Source organism: Cimex lectularius, unplaced genomic scaffold, assembly GCF_000648675.2.
Source record: "Cimex lectularius strain Harlan isolate CLEC.00 unplaced genomic scaffold, Clec_2.1 scaffold24, whole genome shotgun sequence".
In the NCBI taxonomy this organism is placed as follows: Eukaryota; Metazoa; Arthropoda; class Insecta; order Hemiptera; family Cimicidae; genus Cimex; species Cimex lectularius.
Window position 1 is genome coordinate 1,670,061 of NW_019392666.1, and position 19,889 is coordinate 1,689,949.

Genomic DNA, 19,889 nt, shown 5'->3' on the forward strand with positions numbered 1-19,889 from the left:
GAATAGTAATCTCAGCCTGGTCATCACACCATAAGAGGACATGACCACTATTTTTTCTTCTTCCTGGTAATATCTGCACAGGTTTGTTTCTGCCGCAACGAAGTCACATATGCCTCCGGGGTTTAAAGTATGCAGTCTTAACGCGTCTTAGGTTTAACAGTTCTGAATTTCTGCAACTGTCCATTTCCTACTCAATCCTGGAATACATTTTCCTTCCATTCGATCATTTAAAAGAGTTTATTAATCTTTGTTTCGTTCTGACAAGAAAGCCTAAAAAGTCTCTGATGAAAAGTGAACAGCAAAGAAGCCTATCTTATGGTTGAGCTTTGAAGCACATCGATCTCTAAAGCAAATTCCCATAGGGTTTTACTGCTTTTTTTCTTGAACAAAACTGGATATCGCCTTAGTAGCAGATATACACCACTCGATTGTTTTCTGAACGAACAGCAAAACTTTTTCACAAAAGCAAGACATAAAATTATATTGAAGAGAATTGCTTCGATAACGTGGCAAAAGAATGTAATAACAAAAAAGTTCATTGAGCGTGGCCCAAGGGCAACATTGCGTATCAAATTAAATTCGTTACACGGTATTCGCGACAAACCTGCCGTTTATTTATTGTTTTATATCCTAGGTTCTGTATGTGGATCATAGTAAATGTATTTTTGTACAAATATTTACAGATTTTACACTTAAAACAATGGTTCGACGTGCTTAAAACTAGTTCTAAACATGCAAAAGGTTTTCTGTAAACGAACTTCATTAAGAAAGCTACTTTAAAAAAAGTTGATTTTACAAAACCCTTATATAAAATACAAAATGGGGAAATTTTGACTTCTTTTTCTTTTTTATACCAACATTCTGACGGAATGCGTCAGGTTTATTTTCATAATTCATATATGAACATACTACACTGATGGACAAATTTCACAACCACTCAATTTATTTAGATTAAAATTAAATCCACTATCTTTCTACATTACTTAGGAGTTGTCAAAATAAACATTAAATAATGGTATACTTCCTTTATTTACTTTTGTAATGATTAAAACCATATGCACAAAAAGTATCATTATGCCTGCGTTCTACTACGCCTAAAGATCTCTTTCATTTAATCATTTTTCTTTATTGCTTTCATTTGATATTATTCTTATTCTTAATCCATTTTCAATGGCTCCCGTTAGGCATTTGAATGAGTGTGACAGCGCCGGTTGTGTAAACCATTCTTCAATAGGAAGTGTTCTTCGGCGCGGAAGGCCAGGACAAGTCGACCTAGGTCTACGGACGAGAGAGACGATAGATTCATCCATCAGGCCCTACAATCCCGCAGCATTGCGGTAAATTAGATAAATCTGATAAGACAAGAAGGAAATATTTCTATTTCCTCCAGGACTGTAAGAAGGCTCAATGAAAATAACCTCAGGGCCCGCTGCTCGGTTCGTGGACCTCTTAGCACAGCTAAGAAAATGGCCAGGGTTCAATTCGCACAGGACCTTGTGATCGGAAGATTGGGGACGAGTTCTCTTTGCAAGTGAGGTGAGAGTTGGCCTCAAATTTTTTGGTAAGTTCATATCAGAGACACTCAGAAGAAGGGTAGCTCGATGCTGTATGGTTCCTCAGGTGGCATGCCACGGTTGGTCATTGATAATTTGGGGTGGCCCGCATCGAATTGGTTGTTGTCAGAGGAAGACCTGTCACTTCACAGAGGTGCTTAAAGACATAATCGAAAATATACAGTGCCGTTTGCCCTACACATCGGTGACAGAATCTTCCTAATGCAGGATAATGCCAGCTCCGTAGAGCACGTATTGTGGATCACTACCTGAATGAAGTTGGAATTGAGTACTTGGTCCATATTTGAACTCAATCGAAGACATTTGGGACCAACTTAAACATCGAATACGTCGGTGAAACCCAGGCCCTAACACCGTAGGAGTGATAGAAACGTTTTTTTTTTATGGATGGGAAAGAATTCCTAAAGATTTTACCAGAAATCTTTTCCAGGGAATGTAATGGCGATTAACGGACGTGATCCGTGCCAGGCGTGGAAATACTCTTTATCAAAGGGGACCAAAAGTTTTATTTTACATTTTTGTTTGTTTTTGAATTTTTGTGTTTCTTTACTCAATAATTTTTAGTTATATATATTTTTTTAGAATTAGGTAGTAAACATTTTCTTTTTAAATGTCTTATTTTTACAACCAAACCTATTTTGGTACGAAAAATATTAATAAACCTAAATACACTAAAAATTTAAGGGTGAGGCGTTAATTTTGTCCATCAGGGTATAATAAATTCATCCAGTGTAAAAAAGTTAAACCATATTTGTGAAATTTCGGACTTATTGGGTTGTATTTTAGAAAAAAGTATTTCTAAAATATTAATAAACTAAATACAATAAATATGTAAGGGTTGTGCGATAATTTTGTCCATCAGTGTACAATAAATTCATCCAGGGTAAAAAATTAAACCGTATTTGTGAAATTTCGGACTTACTGAGATAAGTATTTTAGGAAAAAGTATTTTTACTTAAACAACGGGGTTTCGGGTCATTGAACTTTTGGGTGTTTATAAACTGTTTGTTTACGTCTAAGTAATTATTCTCATTAATTGTGTTTACTTGATGGGCAGTGCATTCTTTCGTTGGCAACAGAAAATCTATTTTGGCTGGTCAATAAGGTTTTTCTTCCCACAAATGAACGCACGATAATTAGTAATTATTTAGTAAAAAAATTACATTTTTAATTGGTACAAACTAAACGGAAAAAGCAAATGCTATTCCCAAATTCAACTATCTAGAGAAAATTATCTGGATTACTGAATCGAAAAAAAACATTTGTAGCAAAGTCGTCCTACTTGGCCATTTAAGTAAAGAATGACCAATTAGGTAAGGTATTATCAAATCCAACGAACTTTTAGTGGTGATAAATGTATATTTATTACACTTATTAAATCTATGACGACAAATAGACATGTCGCTATTTATAGGTGAAAGTGAGCACCGTACGATAGTCAAAGCCCATAAATTTGATAAAATTCACAGGCACGGAAAACGTATAATGACACCAATGATTTAAAGTTTAAAGCATCACCACCCTAGACAAGATTATTTTCATTAGCATGACAAGACAGGCTAAATTCTTTTGTAGGGCAACACGTGAACGCCTGAACTTTTCAAGAAGTCGTATTCAAGTAGAATTAACCAACGGTATAGAGAAGCAAGGGCAAGAATACCAGGACAAAGCTTCGCAAATGTCAGATCATTAAAAAAAACCAGTAGATTTTTGTATCTATTATTATTATAATAAGGTTACACTGACAAAAAAGTCCTCATAAGATCGAATAGCCAAGCATTAAAGCATTAGCATGTAAAAAAATCATGTCAAAATTAGTCAGTGCTGCATGAATGCATCGAAAATCTCAAAAACCTGGGTAAGCACAACAACCTGATAATATTTTGGGTGTCAGGTCACTAAAGAATTTTGGCTAACGAAAAAGCAGACACACTGGCCAAAGGAGGATGTACAAGACCATATATAGGCCCTGAACCTATAATTGGGAACTATACCTATACTAAGAAACTAGGTATAATAAGCTAGAAGTCTGCAGTGCCTGGGGAGCCCAACCACAAACCCCGCTTCCTAGCATCCTCATCACCATCACCAATAAAATAATATAAATATCAAAATAAATTATTAATATGAAGTTTATCGTCTCCAACCATCCATGATCACAGTGGTTAGCTTGTCAGACGCATCTCGGCATTTCGCCACCTCACTAGTAGGTCTGTAATTTTTTTTATTGTGTCCTTTCATGCTTTAGATAGGTAAAGTGGGTGGAAATAAGAGGTGTCAAATCACTGAAAATGGCATTATGCCTAAATGCATCTAGTTACAAACCAGCGATAATGGGCCAACCAGTATGATCGGTATTCAAACAGCAAGTTCAACACATCTTAACAAATTTTACAATGGATAATTTAATATAATCAATCGTAAAATTTAGAAAAAGATAAGCAAAAACAAGAATTGAAACGAATCAGACTGCTTATATATCAAATAAAGGAGATAACCAAGATATTCTGTGGAACATCGTTAGTTAGACAAATTGATCTACAGTTTGTAACGTCCAGCAAAGAAAGTAACTCCTCAGATGGACGTGACTGAGTCACTTATTGGGTCTGTCATCACTCGCGAGTTTGTTGAACTACACAAACGCGTTTCGGTCGAAGAAGTTGAGTACCTCAGTGAAGATGGCGCAATATTGAAACGCGTTTGAGGATTCAACAAACCAGCGAGCAGAGACGAACCCAAAGGCAACCGTATACATACTTCTCCGTATGTTGGCTTCCTCTCTCAATCTCAATTTGACAAAGTGCACTCCATGAAATACAAACTTTTTAAAAATATCGTAAACATCTATAAATAATGCAATTATTCAGTGATGTTTTATCATTCCAAGCCTTTATTTACGAGTAACATTGAAACTGTAAAAGTAAAACTAAATCTGACTTAATACATACGTTCCACAATAGAAATGATTAAGATGGAGTGACATTGTTGTTTAATCTCTTTTAAAAGATAGTTCTTTCTCACAGTTTGTTGTTTTCACATATCCGGATTTCTATCTTAAAGCTTAAATACATTCTGAATTTAAGGACCATACCTAACCATCCCTAACCACCAGGAGTACGAATTATCTTTAAAAAAGATAGGCTCCACAACGGTTTGAGATAATTTAAGAGGAACAAAAATTTTATTGAATTTATATTGATCATTCCATCATGTTTATATCATTTTTAAAACAATACCTTTTGGTACCGATACAGTGGCTGAGGATCAAAAAATAATTTAGTCTCAATATCCACTTTTTTGATATTTCCAAATTATGACGATATAGCACTGACCTTGACTGATCTAAGGGGACGTGTTCACCTAGAGATAACCGCACGGTTACCTTCCGCCGTGTGTTTTTTAAGACAAATGTGCTTTCCATGAAATGTAAATAATTTTAAAATATCGCAAACGTCTATAAATTATGCGTTTATTCGGTGATGTTTAATCATCCAAAGCATATAGGTTTAATTGTTTATTTGTTAAGATTAAATTACAATAATTGAAACTGTAGAAGCCAAAGTTATGGTGAATAAATTGCCTTTTAAAAGATATTTGCTTTGGTTTGCTAACGAGCATGCAAACTTTAGGTTCGACGTAAGTGATGTTTGCTCCTAATAAATATAGAAAAAAATTGAATATTTTATATTTTATCAAAATAAATTATTTCTTTTTGTTGATTTGTTTTTATCTTAGGAGAATATATGCTTTTAGAGTGATATGTCATATTTTACAGGAAATTAAATCAATCACGAAATTGTTAAACATTGATTTAAAATGGGACTGTACTCCTGAGGAAGATGTAAGCAGTATTTATACCCTTATTTTCTAACTTTTTCCATAATTGTATACATAAAAATTATTTTTATGGAAAAAAAAAACATAAAAAGCAACATCAAAGTAAAGAATGTAGTACTCGACATTTAAATGTAATTATTTAAAAGCTTTTTGTAGTTTTGAAGTGCTTTTTGCTTAAATTACTGGGTTGTAACAAAAGTATGATATTTTTGTCAGAGAATATGAATGATAGTAGTTATTTGTTAATGGGTTTTTTCCTGACAAACAGCAAGTTCTTTGTTGGCTCTTATTCATGTTTTTTCACTCATCTGCATTTTTTGTTTTTAGACCTGGTACCCTTGCACCTTTCACATAAATTTTTGCATCAATTTATCATTCATACAAAAAACAAGCTACTACATGACAGGCTATCAATGGTAACCGATCTTTATTTACACGAAAACCTATAGCCTAAAGCACCTTGCAAACCCATGCATACATCATCATTCTCGCAGATAATTATTTATCAATTTTTCACACAAATAAAGACATACGTACAAAACTATTTACAATTGACATAAAGGGCCATCAGGGTACTCAATATTCCTCCAATGGCCTCTCCTCATTCGTACACACCAATAACTAAGATCTCAAGCTGTCGAATTATTTGGATATTTCATCAAGAGGCCTGATTTTGTGCAAACTCATTCAAGCAACATTCGGCAAATTATATTAGGTTATATGCATTCATCTTTCTCAAATAAGTTTTCCTGATAATCACTGCAGTGCATTAATTTTGTTTTTTTTCATCTGAAGGTAGGCCACACCTTTGGATTTTTAAAACAACACAATCACCAGTAGGTGTTGACTCAATATGACCTCACAACATCTAACTTATCCACCTTTTCATAAATCGTATTCAGTGCATCTGTGTAGAATTTATTTATTTTCTTTACTGTTATTTAGTATTAATGTGTTTGCCATCTTCAGTTTGTCTCACAGACCAACTCAGCAATGACAAAAACAATTGAAAATGTCCAAATTTCAGAATGTTTTCATGAAAATATTTTTAAAAAATCAAATACTGGAAAGAACTAAAAGATTTTTTTAAAAAGTTCACATATATTTGAACTTTGATCCATTTCAACAACTGTAACACAGTGAAATAAAGCTTGTCACCACTTTCCACAGAAAGGAAAGAGGTTTACGAACTCAAACAATTTTTTTTTTAAATTTGTGCTCCTTTGTTTTACCTATCCAAGTTGATCTATCCAATCTAATTAATGCTATGGGGGACTATAGCTGAATGGCTAGGGTGTCAGACTCATAATACTTGCCACGCTAATAGTCCTGTGTTCAAATCCTGGCATAACGTATGGGTTTTTTAATACAAAAGGGTTAGCAAAATGTATTGTAAAGTGGTTTGACACTTAGTCCACTATACCAATGGATAGTTGGATATTAAGTGCTCCTGTAAGACAGAAAGATATTCTTGAAAGAACTTCCTAGGTGCCACTTTGCTCCATTTTGTATCAGCTCTATCTTCTCATCTCAGATAGACTTCCTTTACCAGTCCTCAAATCTCTTTTAATAGGTCAAAATTTTAATATTAAAGAATTCAAAAATGATTATGTCAGGTTTGTGACTTCAAGAGGGTTGCTGAAGAGTCTTTTAAATTTTGGCCTAAGTTGTGTATGGTCAAATGAAAATCACAGCCTGTAATAATAATACACAGTGAATTGGGGTGGGGACCTGACCTCACTGTCGGTAGCCCACCATTAAAAAATAAATAAAATAATAATAATGTAAGTAGTTCAGGGGCCGAAAACAAGACATAGCCAGCCATTTGCAAGTTTTACTTCTTTTTCTGGTCTTTCTCTTGTATTTTTCATCCTGCAGTCATTTGGCTACTGAATCTCTTCATTTGTGTGAAAACTAAGTCGATATCCTAAAATGCTAGCCTCTCATTTTCCCCTCAGGCTGTCAACTACACAAAACATAAAATACATATATATACATCAGCGCATAGTCACTCCCCCAGAGTATTCAATATTCCTCGGGGTGTAGAACAGCCTGTATTTTCACAAATAGCTTCATATATTTTTATTTAAATAAATACCTAGAAAATATAGTTTTTTGTTAGTCTGACACATAAATTGCATTTTTACTAACAACTTTTGTATGTACAAATTAAATCTGTTGGTTTATTTTAAAATTAATATCAACAATTATCAATTGCCATTTTTGCCAAATAAAATAAAATAAATAAATTACTTTATACACACATACAAATATTTTTTCACTGATTTACTTTTAAAAAATAAAGCAATCACACATCATCGTTATTTTTAATTTTGTATTATTTCTATAGCCGTTTATGATCGTTGAAACGAATTTAGAAGAAAACATTAAACAAATTGCAAAGCGTTCAGTTTTGATGAGATGCATTGTCGAACTGTGGAGTGAAGCGAAGACGAAGGACGAATTGCATAAGAAACTGAAAGAACTTCCGGACCAGTTTTTCATGCCTTATTCTAATCCGAACGTGTCTTTCAAAGTGAAAGTCGAGGTATTCGGAAGTTCTCAGACACAACAAGAGAAAATAGAAAGAATCGAGGTATTGCTGGTATTTATTTAATATTTTGAAAAGGGTGGGTAAATATATATTTATATATTTTTTTTAATTTAGTCGTTTAATTATCTTCCTCTTGCTGGACCGGTCAAGCTGAAGAACCCCGATGTTGCCTTGCAGTATATAGAATATTTTGGGTTAAATCCAAATAAAATTTCCGACATACCCTTGAACTTCTTTTTTGGGCGAATTGTAAGTTTTTTATTTCACTTACTTTATTACTTTTTTTATTGAAAGCTATTTACCTATGAGCTACTAGAACATTTTTTTTACTGTAACATTTCTATTAATTAACAGACATATCTTTTCCACTAGCCAACATGTGTTCATAATAGATAATTCCTCCTTCTATTACACAAAATGAAGTAAAATGATTGACTTTGCCCACTGTTGACAAACAAATGAAAAAATAATTTTACAAATTAAAATAGGCTTTCTTCTGTGATGTGTATTAAAAATTAATTTAAAAAAGCTAACTCTGCAGTAAGAGTTCAAAATAAACATCATTAATGATCAACTAATTAGTCATACATCAACAAATATGGTATTTATTGCTCTCAAACTTTGTATACAGCTCAAACTAGTAGAATATCATGAATAATGACATCGTAACAATTCTAGTAATATTAATAACTCAGTAAATTAAGACTGCTAATGTATTTTTTAACTTGTAGGTAACTGACAGTAACAGATCCTTAATAACTGATTTTTCACTGAAAAAGAGAAAATTTATTGGCAATACAAGCATGGATCCACAATTATCGTTCGTTATGGCGAACCAAGCACTTGTTAAAAAAGGGGATATAATACTAGATCCATTTGTTGGAACAGGTATTGTAAATTAATACCTTGGAAAACAATAACTTATATTTTTTTAATGCTATGTATTTTTTATGTACTTGGTTAGAAGTAACTTTTTTTTTCTTTTTTTTTTTTTCAAAGGATCTCTGTTAATATCTGCTGCTCAATTTGGTGGGTATGTTCTTGGAGCGGATATAGATTATCTGATGATTCATGGTAAATCGAGGCCAACAAGGAAACAGGATCGGGTATTTTACTAACACTGAAATAGTTAAAATAAAAAATAAAAAATTTACAATAAAAAAAATCACGTGGGTAATCTTAAGGTGAATTGCATTTTTGTACATTTCTAGCACAAACCAAGAGTTGATGAAAGCATTTATCAAAATATGGTGCAGTATAATTTACAAAGCCAGTATCTTGATGTTGTCGTTGCAGATTCATCATTGCCTTTGTGGAAGCCACAATTTACATTAGACGCCATTATTACTGACCGTAAGTGAATTAATTGTCCAATAAACTTTTGACTCTTTGTTTAAATGCCTTATACCGTAATATATTGCCTTTCTTACTTTCATTAATAAAACACATTCTAATTCTTAACAAAATTTATTTTAAATATTTTCCAATATTCTAATCTTTGTTTCAAACAATTAAGCACCGTACGGAGTGCGAGAAGCAATGGAAAGAGTTGGGAGTACAAGGGACGACAAAAAAATAAGCGATGTTCACTTAAAAACTCACATCCCAAGCAAAATTCAGTACAGTCTCACCGAACTTATTTCTGACCTTTTGTTATTTTCGGTTAAACATTTGAAAATGGGTGGCAGATTAGTTACATGGCTTCCGGTCATTAGGTGGTTTTACAGTTTGTTTTTAACCCATTGAGGGATTGTAGACTTATTTGCATTTTATGTAACAGGTGTGAATATGAAGAAAACAAATTGCCTCAACACTCTTGTCTGAAACTTGTCGGAAATTCCGAACAGATTCTTTCGACCACAGCGTCAAGGCGATTGCTCACTTACGAGAAAATATGTGAACCAAAGGTATTGTAAAATTTGTATAGAAAAATTTACCTGTTCTTATTTTTTGCTTTTTTTTACAAAGGATGATGATATCTTGAAAGTAGAGGAGGACGAACCATTCAGAAAAAGATACCAGCAGCATGTGGATGAATTAAGAAAAACTAAAAGTGTAGAAAAGGGTGTAAAAAGAAAGAATAATGAAAATGTGTAATTTACAATAAATTTTTTATTTTCTGCATTTCATTTATTAATAATTTATTTTCACTTTATTCCCAAGATTATATGGAAATCGTGAGATGCGGTCTGGTGTGATGTAGGTTTCAGAAAAACATTTTCTTTATCGTGCCAACGTTTCGATCTTTATTGAGATCATCTTCAGGGCTTGGGATTTACAAACATTGTTTAAATTTAACAAATATATGTAGGATGTGGAAAAAAGTGAATTTATACAATGCAAAAAATATATTTTTTATATTCAATCAAAGTATTTCTACTCACTCAAAGTGTTTGTTTTCTGCGTAAGTGTGCCATTCTTGCGTGTCGTGTTGAGAGTGCCAGTGAGACATAGCTGTTTTATGTTTATATACATTGGATTTTGAAAGGGTGGGGAGGAAGTCTGTATAGAAAGACATTTTTGTATAAGAAGTCGGCGTCTTTGAGGTGAAAAGAGCCGACGAAGGGAAGTTGGTAATGGTTCGGCCAGATTATCCTTTCAGGATTATTTAGACGTGATTATAAATTATATTATAATATTAAATTATAAATTTACGTGATAGGCCGTGAATGAATGGCATGGAAATTTATGTAAACAAACCAACATATATTTCCATGCCATTCATTCACGGCATATCACATAAATTAAACACATTTCTCTCGACCGATAACTTTAAAATAGCTTTCAAAAATTATAAAACAATTCAAATACTTTTTTCCAAAATTAAAGATCCCACACCAGTAACAAATAAATCTGACGTAATCTACAAAATCAATTGTTTAACTGTCCGACAACTTACATCCCAATATCTGCATAAGAGGGTGGTAAAGCAACATATCTATGATTGCAAAACAACCCAAGCAAAATCCTACGACACTCGCTACCCACCATTTTGAACACAAACACAATTTCGACTTCAACAATCCAAAAATATTACACACAGAACAAAACAAACATAAACGTAACTTTTTAGAAATGGTTTATATTAACAAAGATAAACACAGCATCAATTACAGAACAGATACATGTAAACTCAGTCGCAGCTACGCCAATATCATTAATCAAATTCAATACAGATAACATACATATATCATTACATTACATTCCACACATCAAATATTTTTCACATAGTCTAATTTCCCAACAATTTAGCTTTCCTTTTCCTATTTATCCCTTTCTATATAATCCTGAAAGGATAATCTGGCCGAACCATTACCAACACATTTTTTCCCTTCGTCGGCTCTTTTCACCTCAAAGAAGCCGACGCCTTATACAAAAATGTCTTTTCTATACCGACATCCTTCCCCACCCCTTCAAAATCCAACGTATATAAACACAAAATAGCAAAATCTCACTGGCACTCTCGACACGACACGTAAGAATGGCACAATTACACAGAAGTCAAACACTTTGATTGAATATATAAAATATATTTTGCATTGTATAAATTCAGTTTTCCACTTCCCAAAATGTAATATGTAAACAATGTTTGTAAATCCCAGGCCCTGAAGATGATCTCAATAAAAATCGAAACGTTGGCACGATAAAGAAAATGTTTTTCTGAAACCTACATCACACCAGACGCATCTCACGATTTCTAAATAAATTTCTATATAATCCAGAAAGGATAATCTGCCCGAACCATTACCAACACATTTTTTTCCCTTCGTCGGCTCTTTTCACCTCAAAGAAGCCGACGCCTTATACAAAAATGTCTTTTCTATACCGACTTCCTTCCCCACCCCTTCACAATCCAACGTATATAAACATAAAATAGCAATATCTCACTGGCACTCTCAACACGACACGCAAGAATGGCACACTTACGCAGAAAACAAACACTTTGAGTGAGTAGAAATATTTTGATTGAATATAAAAAATATATTTTTTGCATTGTATAAATTCACTTTTTTCCACATCCTAAATGTATTTGTTAAATTTAAACAATGTTTGTAATCCCAGGCCCTGAAGATGATCTCAATAAAGATCGAAACGATAAAGAAAATGTTTTTCTGAAATCTACATCACACCAGACTGCATCTCAAGATTTCCGAATAATCATCGACTAACGGTCACTAATCACCACACATTTATTCCCAAGGTTGACTTCTACCGAGAGATCTTTAATTAATTTAAACAATGGATAAATTATATTTGAATTAAGTAAACTATAATTATTAAATAATTTAATCAATAGTTTCAATTTATTGACTATGGCTAGAAATATGGCATAAAATAACTTTATAAAAATCTAGGTCTAAAAAATAAAAACATCACAATTTAGCAATGTTTCAGCAAACCTGTGCCATTTAAAAACATTGTTAAAATTTTAATTCCATTGAATTAAAAAATTATAATAAACAAAATAATTTTTTTAATGGAAAAATAATAAAAGATTTGATTTATTTTATTGCTTTAATAATTTTTTTGATAAAATGTTTTTACAAGATAAGCAAAATTTATTTTCCTTTTTTCTTTTTATGACGTCCATGCCTGTTCTTTTTCTTTTCCAAAGCCTGCCTGGCTTTCAGTATTTGCTCTGGACGTTTTAATAGGGATTTTTTCTTCAATTCCATTTTCCTGTTATGCTTTGCCCAATGCGTGTTTGGCTGCTTTCTTCTCACATCTAAAATTTAAATGGTAAAAATAAACAATGCTAAAGGCGTAATATAGAAAGACAATGCTTACTCGAATTGGCGTTTTCATCTTCGTCGCTTTCATCTTGGTTGGTGTTGACTTTGCTCCTCTCGACCCACTGTTGGTACCTTCCTGATTTAAAACTGGCAGGGATCCACGCACCCGATTCTGACTTGATCATCGTCTTTTTATCGTTCACCTTTTCCACCATTCTTTTCTTCTTTTTATCCCAAACTTTTGTGGATTTTGAGCTTTTCATAACAGATTCAGTGTCACCTGTTAATTCGAGTCCAGCGGATGCAACGTCTTTTTGAAAATTATTAATCGCTAGTCTAAAATTTTTTTTAAATATTTATATTTAAAAATCATACATTATTATAAAATTTAATAATAAATTTACCCAGCTTCAGTGTGCTGATCCAAAGGTCTGTAGGATATGAAATTTTCTTTATCAATAGTCGTTTTAAACTTTTTCGAAGGATTCAATCTGTCATCCTTGCTTTTTTTCCCTAGAATTACTTTACTAAATGTTGATCCTATATCCTCAGAGTTGCTCAGTTCCAGTTTTACAGAAGATATATTTGAAACAGCTAGATGAAAATTTGATTTTGTTTTTAAAAACTATAGATGGTTTTTAATAATATGTCCATACCAATGCTTTCTGCCATTTTGTCTTCCTTCTTCTTTTTGTATTCTACTACTCTCATTTCGTGCGCTTTTCTTTTTGATTTCATAACCAAATATTTTTCAGAAGTAGAAGAATTTCCAATTTCAAACACAGTCTGTTATAAATCAAAATTAACAACTTAGAAACTACTTTTTTTTTCTTTTTTTCTAAATAGAGGTTTTATAGGTAGAGCATTGGCATATTTGTCTAAAGATCGTGGGTTCAAATCAGGGCCAACCGAGACCCACATTTTTTTATTTACAAAAATCATGAATCAAGCATGATGCTACCAGAAAAATAAAAAAATATGTTTTTAATATTTTTTTAATCTAGTTTCAAATCTTTACATTTTCTTTGGAGAAAAATTATACAGGGTACCTCAGGCCCAGATCAACTTCAAAATTTCAAATACGACCCTACACATCCTGACAAATCATTTTAAAGGAATTTGTACGCTGAAAACAATGGTGCAATTGGATTTTAAATTGATACAAAAAATGACAAAGTTATAACAAAAGGTTTGAAAAAACACATTTCGTTAGATTCGTTGTTAATTCCAGTAATTTGGTTCTTCACTAAAGTAAACATTAATTGCATTTTTTTCATTACATTCTGTCATCGTTTGACAAACTTGCTTTATGAGAGCAAATATAAATTCCTGGAAGTAAATAAATTTTACAGTAGTCCCTATAGGTTACATTCAGTATTCCATTAAAAATGAACCAAAGAGCACATTTTTCCGATCAACAGTGAGTTGATATGTACAACTGCTTTATGGATATTGGTGGTATTGCACGTCATGCAGTCAAGTTATTCCCAGAAATTCCTGATCGCCCCAGATTAAACCACAAAATGTTTATTCGTGTTGCTAGCAACTGGGCCTGAGGTAACTGTATAATTTTTCTCCAAAAAAAGGTAAAAAATTTGAAACTAGACAAAAAAATAATAAACACTTGTTTTTTTTTTTTTTTTTTTAAATAGTTTCATTGGTTCAAGAAAAATTTCACCAGGCCATCTAAAACGGACTCCCTGTACATAATAACTACAAAGTTCAGTAGTAGGAGGGATCAATTTTTGACCAGTTATTGACCAGAAGAAAATTTAAATATAGCAAAATAATTCCTTGATAATTTAAAAAAGTATCTTATAGGTTAATAGCATGGAAATTTAAGACTAATTTATCTTTTTTAATTTTTTGTTTAAAACAATTACTTCAATAAATTCATTAATTTATTTGGTCGTTCAATTACAGTTGCAAAATGGTCATTATTTTTTAAAAGAAACTATAATGAAATTTTTTTAAAAATGTAGATGCTGATAATGGGTGTAAATTCCTGAAATGACCAAATAAATGTTTAAATAAGGAATGAATTTACTTTTTAAAAAAGTAATTGTTTTTTTTTAACAAAAACTAAAAAATTAAAAAAATATATTTCCATACTAGAATGCTAAATTGTGATGTTACTTGATGAGGTCTCCAGAGTATTGAACTGTAATATCCTGATTGTGTCCGTTTGTTTGGGCAACACAGCGAGGATGGACAGACCAAAATGATCAGAAATGACCCAAAGCTATAAAGAGGTGAAGATAAAACAAAAATGACACCTTACCCCTTTTGGCCTGTAGTTGCCGATGCCTGATATCATTTCTTCTCTCATTTTGTAATCATCCGTTAAAACTTTTCGAAACAGAAAATGATCACCAAGCGACACAAGATTAATTTCTTTCGCTCGTTTTACACTAGCGGGAGAGGCGCCTGGGCGAGATCTGATGTATTGTTTATATGCATTTTCAGCAACATGCCTCGTTGATGCCTAAAATTTTGTTATTAAAAAACAAACATAAAAGACAATTCTTACAAGTTATATGCAGTTATACCAAATCTGATCCTTCGGCATGCCATGAATCGTGTTCGCTCAATTCAGTGTCTAGTACAGATTGTGGTACTTTTCCTAGTGCACCGTCGTCCTCCAAGCCTATACCAGGAGGTACTAGTGTCAAAGGCCGGCCCAGGAATAAATGTAGATCTACCATGTAGCAAACCTCATCGCTACTGACTAAGCACAAAGCTCTCCCTTCACGACCAGCTCTCGCACATCGGCCTGGAAAAGTAATCAATTCAACAATAAACTAACTCAAACCTTGATTATATACCAAAAATAATGTATTACACTTACCAACTCTGTGAACGAACAATTTTGGTTTTGACGGAAAATTGTAATTTATGACAAAGTCCAGATGGGGAATGTCAATTCCTCTAGCTGCAATGTCTGTTACTATTAGCACTTTGACTTTTTTCGTTTGAAATTTAGCTACGTTTATTTTCCTCGCTGTCGAGTGTAAATCTGAATATATAAATGTATTCGGTATCCCACTCTTTTCTAAAAGCTACAACAAGAATAATTAATAAAATGATTATAAATTGACTAATCTCTTGTTAAAAAAGAAAGAAAAAAAGTACCTTATGAATATACTCAACATGGTGTTTTGTCGCGGCAAATACCATTGTCAAAGAATCAGTTTTGACGAAGTCTCTTAGCAAACATTTCAGGACTGCAGGCTTTTCTTCTGAACGGCAAGAAATAAAAGATAGTTTTAAAGTGTCTGGTATTTTCGTTTCCACGTCCAACCTAAATATTATAAATAAGACATTAATTCAGTGCCTTTAAGATGTATGTGGTCCAGAAGCTCAGGCATAGAGCCCATGAGGATCATCTAATAAAGAAGATGCAAGAACAATTAAAAGGAATGAGATAGGTGGGAACCAAGAAGCCACTAGAAGACAAAGAAGAAGAAAAAAAAATCGCTGGCCTCATAAAAACATAAATGCCAAACTGTGGCAGGCTAAGAAAATTGTGCTCCCTGGTCCATGGAGACTGGGCCGAAAAGAGAAAATAGACCATACTGACAAGACTACACCTAGGTCATACCAAGAATAAATCATGAGAACTTCCTCGTCAGAAAGCTTGATGGAATAATAAAATAACAATTGAGCACATTTTCAATTGTAGAAGGCTTGATATCTATAGGCAATATTTTGATGTAATTAATATGTGCATAGTCTTGGGTATGCCGGTAGGCACAAATTTTGAGTAAAAATAAGTTATTAGCAAGAATGGAGAATATTATTGAGTAATCCGGGGGAGGCAATGTAACCAGACTTGTTTGCCAAGATGCTCAATCACTACAAGTTAAAAAATTCATGTAAAAGACCAGAAAAAGAAGTAAAAAACACAAATGGCCAGCAATGACCTCCACTGTTTGTTAGCCTGTAAACTAGTATATTGATATTTAATTTAAATATATAGTTATGATGCAATAAAGAGAAACATTCCTTTTCTAAGGGTGAGAGTAAACCTATAAATTATTGAAATTGTAAATTAAAAAAAAAAAAAAAAAAAAAAAAAAAAAAAAAAAAAAAAAAAAAAAAACACACCTTAATAGAATTGGATCAGAAAGTCCAGCACGTGCAAATTCAACAAGGACTTTTGGAAGCGTCGCAGAAAACAAAAGCGTCTGTCGTGTTTCTGGAAGACGTTGAATAATTTCACGCAGTTGTTCACCAAATCCCATCTCAAAGAGTCTGCAAATTTCAAATATTATGATGTTCGACTTTCTCTGATGAGATGTAAGTAGTCAATAAGAATGTTTTATTTTGTCAATAAATACGGGGGATTTAAAATATGCTGCCACTTATTAGTTCATTTTTCTGTACTCCAGATGAATTTCATTTGATTTTTTTTTCATGGATTTTCTCTTAACTAGGTTAAAGATATATTGTATATCAAATAGAGTGATTCTGTGGTTAGGCAAATAGGTATCATCAAATATCATACAAATTTCAGTAAATTATGCCTAGTGACAACTTTTAATTTACCTGTCGGCTTCGTCAAACACAACGATCTGCACATCATTTAATTTGAGGTCCATTTCAACACACAAGTGCAAAAATCTTCCCGGTGTCGCCACAACTATGTCTGGATGATCATGCATCAGAGAAAAATTTGATTCTAGTGAGTCGCCGCCCAAAATAATTGATGATTTCAAACCAGTGAATTTTCCCAGCTCCCTCACAAATCTGAGTGTCTAACAAAAGAAAAAAAAAAAAAAAAAAAAAAAAAAAGGAGTCCAATTAAAATAATGTACAGTTAAATCTCGATATGTCGTAGATAATAAATAAAACATATGTTATGTCGAAAGTTTAATTTTTTGTTTAGTATATACAATATACTGGGTGTCCCAGTTCCTTCTGATGAAACTCAGGGAATGATTCTACTCTTCATTTGGAGCAAAAAATGCTCAGGAGAAAATGTTCGGAAAGTTCTCTATTTTGAAGATATTTGTCAATTTAGGTTTTATCAACTTTTCACTACCTTACCACATAAAAAATCTGAATGACATAAAATGTTAGCCAATATAAGTTGGAACATGTCAAAATTACAAAATTTAAAATTTTGGTCATGATTGCACGTTCTACTGAGGTTACAAAAAAATACCTACAACTTGTCAAATTCTTAAAAAACTTCTTCATCTAATATGCTTATGTTGATATATCCAGGTTTTTAAATAATGTTCTAGTAGAGTTGAAAAATATCAATTGAATGTTCGAAAAAGTGAGCTAAGGTAAATTTGAAGGGGGGGGGGGTAAAAATTCAGAAAGTCAGTTATGCATTCGAGAAGAGGGAAAACACTTTGAGCATTTCCTCTGAAAAGTTCCTCCATTGTTGTTAGGTGCTTGCTACAAGAAGAACCATTGCATTCAGATTATTGCAAAGAAGTATTTTACAGCAAATTTAGCGTTCTTTAAATGGTGGATTTGTTGTAGTCTCAACATTTTGGAAGTTGTATGTGGTAAGGTAGTGAAAAAGTTGATAAAACCTAAATTGACAAATATCTTCAAAATAGAGAACTTTCTGAATATTTTCTCCTGAGCATTTTTTGCTCCAAACGAAGAGTAGAATCGATTCCCTGAGTTTCATCAGAAGGAACTGGGATACCCTGTATATAATAGTGTTCTGTGTTTAATATGTGCTGGTGTTCAAAATGGTGGGTAGCCAGTGCTGTAGGATTTTGTTTAGGTTTTTGCAATCATAGAAATGTTGTTTTACCACCCTCTTATCCAGATATTAGGATGTAATTCCAATGTAAGTTGCCAGACAATTTATACAATTGATTTTGTAAATTACTTCAATCTTATTTGTTACAGGTGTGGGATGGATCTTTAATTTTGGAAAAAGGGGAGTTTTATCATTTTTGAAGGCTACTTTAAAGTTATCAGAAGAAAGAAATATGTTTAATTTGTATGATAGGCTGTGAACGAATGGAATGGATATATATGTTGGTTTGTATGTTTGATAGAAATGATGTAGTGTTATTGGTGACAGTGGATGGTATTAGTGTTGTGTTGATTATGTGTTTAGGATAATGATTGTTATGTAGGATATGTTTGTACATCTTTATGTTCTTGTGGAGAAAAGATTCACGGCTCAATAATTCTGTGAAGTAGTGTACAGTGTATTTCATCTCAAGCACTGTACCATTTGAGGGTTAAGGGATGATTGATAAGCTGACCGCGAGGCCTGCCCTAACTTAATTAATATTCTGGCTGAATTTATTTGTTTTAAAATTACAACAAGTAGGAGTAACGGGAAAATGGAGGCGATTTTGACTATGTGTGGGACAATCGTAGTCAATTGGTTGAGGAAATGCCAATGTAGTTCGGTGACTGGGTTTTTATATAACACATACTTGCGATGCCAGCTCTCGCGTTGGAGACAAGATGATTGCTCTAATGCCACTCTTCTTGTTATGGGTTTGTAACTTCTCCAGTATCGGAACAATGAAACACGCCGTCTTTCCACTTCCAGTTCTCGCCATAGCGACCACATCCCGTCCGACGTTCACCAAAGGTATCGTCTGAAACATAAACAGATTGAAAAACTCGTGGTACAACAGCGTTAAAATTGACAATACCAACCTTTCTCTGTATCGGGGTTGGAACTTTATATCCTCTTTTCCTGACTCCTTTCAAAACTGGAAAACTCAAGCCCATATTTTCAAAACCGCCGGATTTTTTTGCGGTCAATTTTTTCGTATCATCCCTGGTCTCGGCATCGCCGAATCCGACGACCGGTTCCTCCTTAGCAGTCATGAGTGTTTCGTTGAAGATCGCCCGCCGATTTTGGGTATGTATTATCACCACAACACTTTTCTGCACATTCTAATTCTAATAGTAAAAAATAACCTTTCAGAATAAAAAATTCTGTTCAGTTTAAAATAAATAGATGTAAATATGCTATTGTCACGTGCGTCTCACTATAATAACAGGACAACGTGTCAGGTTATGTTAGTTTACTGTCTGGTTATACTGACTAAGAAACTACATATAATAATAACAAGTAATGTACATACAACATATAATAATAAATAAATAATAATAACGGGGAATTTTATATTTTTTAATTAACTATTTATTTTTTAAAACTTTTTTCCAACTTTTTAATTGATTACATTCAAGTAC

At 32.9% G+C, this 19,889-nt stretch overlaps 2 protein-coding genes across 3 annotated transcripts; one reads left to right on the forward strand and one right to left on the reverse strand.

The window, feature by feature from the left end:
* Positions 1-4,952: 4,952 nt before the first annotated feature.
* LOC106660972 (tRNA (guanine(10)-N2)-methyltransferase homolog) lies at positions 4,953-10,070 on the forward strand. 2 transcript variants are annotated; one of them, XM_024225132.1, is made up of 10 exons: positions 4,953-5,210; positions 5,310-5,415; positions 7,762-8,007; positions 8,080-8,214; positions 8,697-8,853; positions 8,965-9,071; positions 9,177-9,318; positions 9,482-9,680; positions 9,746-9,872; positions 9,934-10,070. In XM_024225132.1, the coding sequence occupies exons 1-10, from the start codon at positions 5,191-5,193 to the stop codon at positions 10,060-10,062; spliced, it is 1,368 nt and encodes a 455-aa protein (XP_024080900.1). In that variant the 5' UTR covers positions 4,953-5,190; the 3' UTR covers positions 10,063-10,070. The 2 variants fall into 2 exon arrangements, with proteins under 2 accessions (XP_024080900.1, XP_014239537.1); XM_014384051.2 differs by having other exon boundaries at positions 5,350-5,415.
* Positions 10,071-12,502: 2,432 nt separating this feature from the next.
* On the reverse strand, positions 12,503-19,738 carry LOC106660903 (ATP-dependent RNA helicase DDX54). Its single transcript, XM_014383936.2, has 12 exons — positions 19,347-19,738; positions 19,118-19,285; positions 17,247-17,455; positions 16,806-16,952; positions 15,831-15,999; positions 15,547-15,757; positions 15,248-15,471; positions 14,980-15,183; positions 13,355-13,484; positions 13,103-13,292; positions 12,754-13,034; positions 12,503-12,691 (listed from the first exon to the last, which is right to left on the reverse strand). The coding sequence occupies exons 1-12, from the start codon at positions 19,518-19,520 to the stop codon at positions 12,525-12,527; spliced, it is 2,274 nt and encodes a 757-aa protein (XP_014239422.1). The 5' UTR covers positions 19,521-19,738; the 3' UTR covers positions 12,503-12,524.
* Positions 19,739-19,889: the final 151 nt, after the last annotated feature.